Genomic DNA, 2820 nt, shown 5'->3' on the forward strand with positions numbered 1-2820 from the left:
GATATCAAAAAAGTACTCCAGAGTGTTGTTCAGCATGGGGGTGAGTAGAAAATGAAGGCTAATCATGTTTTGGGTGTACTATTCCTTCAATTAAATGTATAGTGGAGGATGTTCTTTTTCCCGTAAGGCCGTCCTACATGCTCGTTCCCATTTTCACTTACCGGTGGTGAGTCTGCCATAGTGGAAAAATTGCACATCTTCTTTTGGAAAGTAAGCTTGTATAACGATGGAAACAGCAACTTTCAAACATAGCATGCACGAGGAGAAATGTGCACGCTCTTGCACGTGTTTAATAGATGTTCCCTCTCAAGAGCAGGTATAGCATTGTAAATTAGCAAGTTTTTTTTTTTTGTAAGTGGAGAGGGCGGACCTTTTCAAAAATTCACGAAAATCCTCCACTATACCTTTAATAATTAAACAGTTTGTCTGCTTTAATTGTTGCCTTAAGAGGGTTTGGGTGAGGCAACCAAAATATATGTGCTTTATCATAAACTGATACTGGTTTTATAGATATAATATATGTAGCTTTTCAAGGTAAGAAAAGAAAGTAATCTTAAGGTCAGACAAATGCAGCAAAATCTTAATATAAAACTTATATTAAAATCTTTTATAAGTTTTAGCACCATAGGTTTGCACTATATCATGATAGAGCTTCATCAGAAACATCTCCAGCTATTTAATATTTATTTTATATTTCTGCTGTGGGTAAACTCAGTTAGACAGAGATTTGCCAATATTTCTCAGTAGGACTGAACAGATGAAAATACTTTGAAATGACTTGTTAACACACTGGATGTATGTTTACAGTCATTTTCCTGGTGGAAGGTGCACCTTCATCCCAGTTTCAGCTCTTTTACAAGTGTTTGTTTCCAGGATGCTCTACTTTCAAGCTTTTTTGTGTTGTATTTTATTGGGGCTGTTTAATGAATTCTTTAGAAATGTATGAAGGAAAGCCTGGAACAGCAAACAGAGTGCTGATCACATGACTTCTACACATTATTTACTGGAATTAAAAGTAAACATTGCTCATTTAAAATTTATGCCACATTTTTCAGATTTTATCAAAGAAAATATTGACCTGGAACAGATTTTTTTCCCTTTCCACTTCTGCTCATCTACCACATAAGATCCCAGGGGAAATACATTAATGATTTTTGCAATTTGTTTACAAACTTCTCAGGGTATGAATACTTTTTGCAGGACAGCTTAGACTGAATTGTTACAAGCATGAAGGCATGATTAAAAAACACACCACTCATATACAGACTATGGCCGGTATTCACATAAAAGTCAACACGGTTTAGCCTGAGTAAACTTTCTATTCCCGAGTTAAAATATCTGCAGCTCATGCCGTGCAGCGCTGCAGTAAAAAGGGGGTTTTAAGAGCTGGTAAAAGGAGTCATTATGATTTGTTGTCAAATCCGACATCCCGGCTGGTGAACCTAAACGGACACGAGGAGGGAGGGAGCCCCTCAGCTCACTCTAATCTCTGCAGTCATAAAAACACTGATTCATGAACAGTTAGACACTTTTCTACCTCTGTGGCAGCACATAAACCACATTATTATGTTGGAGAGCCTGAAGGGAAGCTGACATATAAAACAGTCAGGAAACACTGGATTCTAGTAACGGATCATAATAAAAGCACACAAAACTCTTATGATGGAGAGACGGCGAGGAAAAGAAGGATTTGTAGATAAATACAAAAGGTCTTATTCATCTCAAGAGCTGAAACCGAAGAATTTTTTTTGTTACTTTAAACAAAAAAATATCAATGCTACTTTGCTACATAGAGCAGCTGTAACACATTGAAACTTGACCAAATTTAAAAGAGGAAATGTATCTGTACCTGCTTCAGTCTCTTGACCTCATGTTCCAGCTCCACCTCTCTGGACCTGCAGTTAAAGTCCGCCAGTCCAGATGAGGAGCTGCGGCTCCGACCGGGCTTCTCTGCCTCCAGCTTGTAGAGCTGCAAGAGCTCCAGCTCTCGACGCAGGTCCTCTATTAACTACAGACCACAGAACAGACTGATAAATGACATCATACCGTATCTGGAAAGCTTTTTGTCAGCCTGGGACAGTCGGATGACTAAATACCTCCTGCATGGCGTCTTTCTCTTTCTGGAACTGCTCCCTGTTTTGCCTCAGTTTGTCCATCATTTTCCTGTAAAGGTCCATTTCATCCTTCAGCCGCAGACTGGTATCCTCCAGCTTGTCTGTCATCCTTTGCTTCTCCTGATGATTGAGAAACACATTTTTATTTTTTTATTTTTATTTATCTCATATGAGCGACATTTATTTACACATATCATATAAATAAATAAACTGGGTTAAGTCCTAAGTTCTTAAATCGGGTCATGTGTTTAACCACAGTTACCATTCAGTCGTGTTAGGAGAGAAAAGCTTCACTCAGATCCCAGTTTAATGCGGGTGAAACAGCAGAAAAGTAGGCTGCATTTACTGTAAAATTAAAAGCATTAGTTTGACTTAAACTAACTGGTTCTCTATAAGCCACATAATATATTTGCTTTTCCTTTCATTTTAGACCAATTCAGGCTTTACTGAACTGAAGATATAAAATCAGGCTATATATAATACTAACCTTAAACAGGTGGTAAGAATCTAGTGGCTTTTTGCTTTATGTCTGAGTCCTGATAAGAGTATTCAAACTTCACAAGGCTGCACAAATTATACTGTATAACATATTCCACATAGATATACAAACAGCATCGCTATTATTACTAAATTGATTGACATATCTCAAATAGCCCCTCTATGTACAAACTGGCAGTTACTAACTTACTCAGAGTAACTAGTTACT

General features: G+C 37.6%; 1 protein-coding gene across 1 annotated transcript in view; it reads right to left on the reverse strand.

The window, feature by feature from the left end:
• rab11fip4 (RAB11 family interacting protein 4 (class II)) overlaps positions 1-2820 on the reverse strand; it is a 49563-nt gene that overhangs the window by 6356 nt on the left and 40387 nt on the right. Inside the window, exons 10-11 of the mRNA XM_015392263.1 lie at positions 2097-2234; positions 1850-2008 (exon numbers count right to left, since the gene is read on the reverse strand). Coding sequence (XP_015247749.1) covers positions 1850-2008; positions 2097-2234 — 297 coding nt within the window. The remainder of the gene's footprint in view (positions 1-1849; positions 2009-2096; positions 2235-2820) is intronic.

Source organism: Cyprinodon variegatus, unplaced genomic scaffold (assembly GCF_000732505.1).
Source record: "Cyprinodon variegatus isolate N-32 unplaced genomic scaffold, C_variegatus-1.0 Scaffold582, whole genome shotgun sequence".
Lineage (NCBI taxonomy): Eukaryota > Metazoa > Chordata > Actinopteri > Cyprinodontiformes > Cyprinodontidae > Cyprinodon > Cyprinodon variegatus.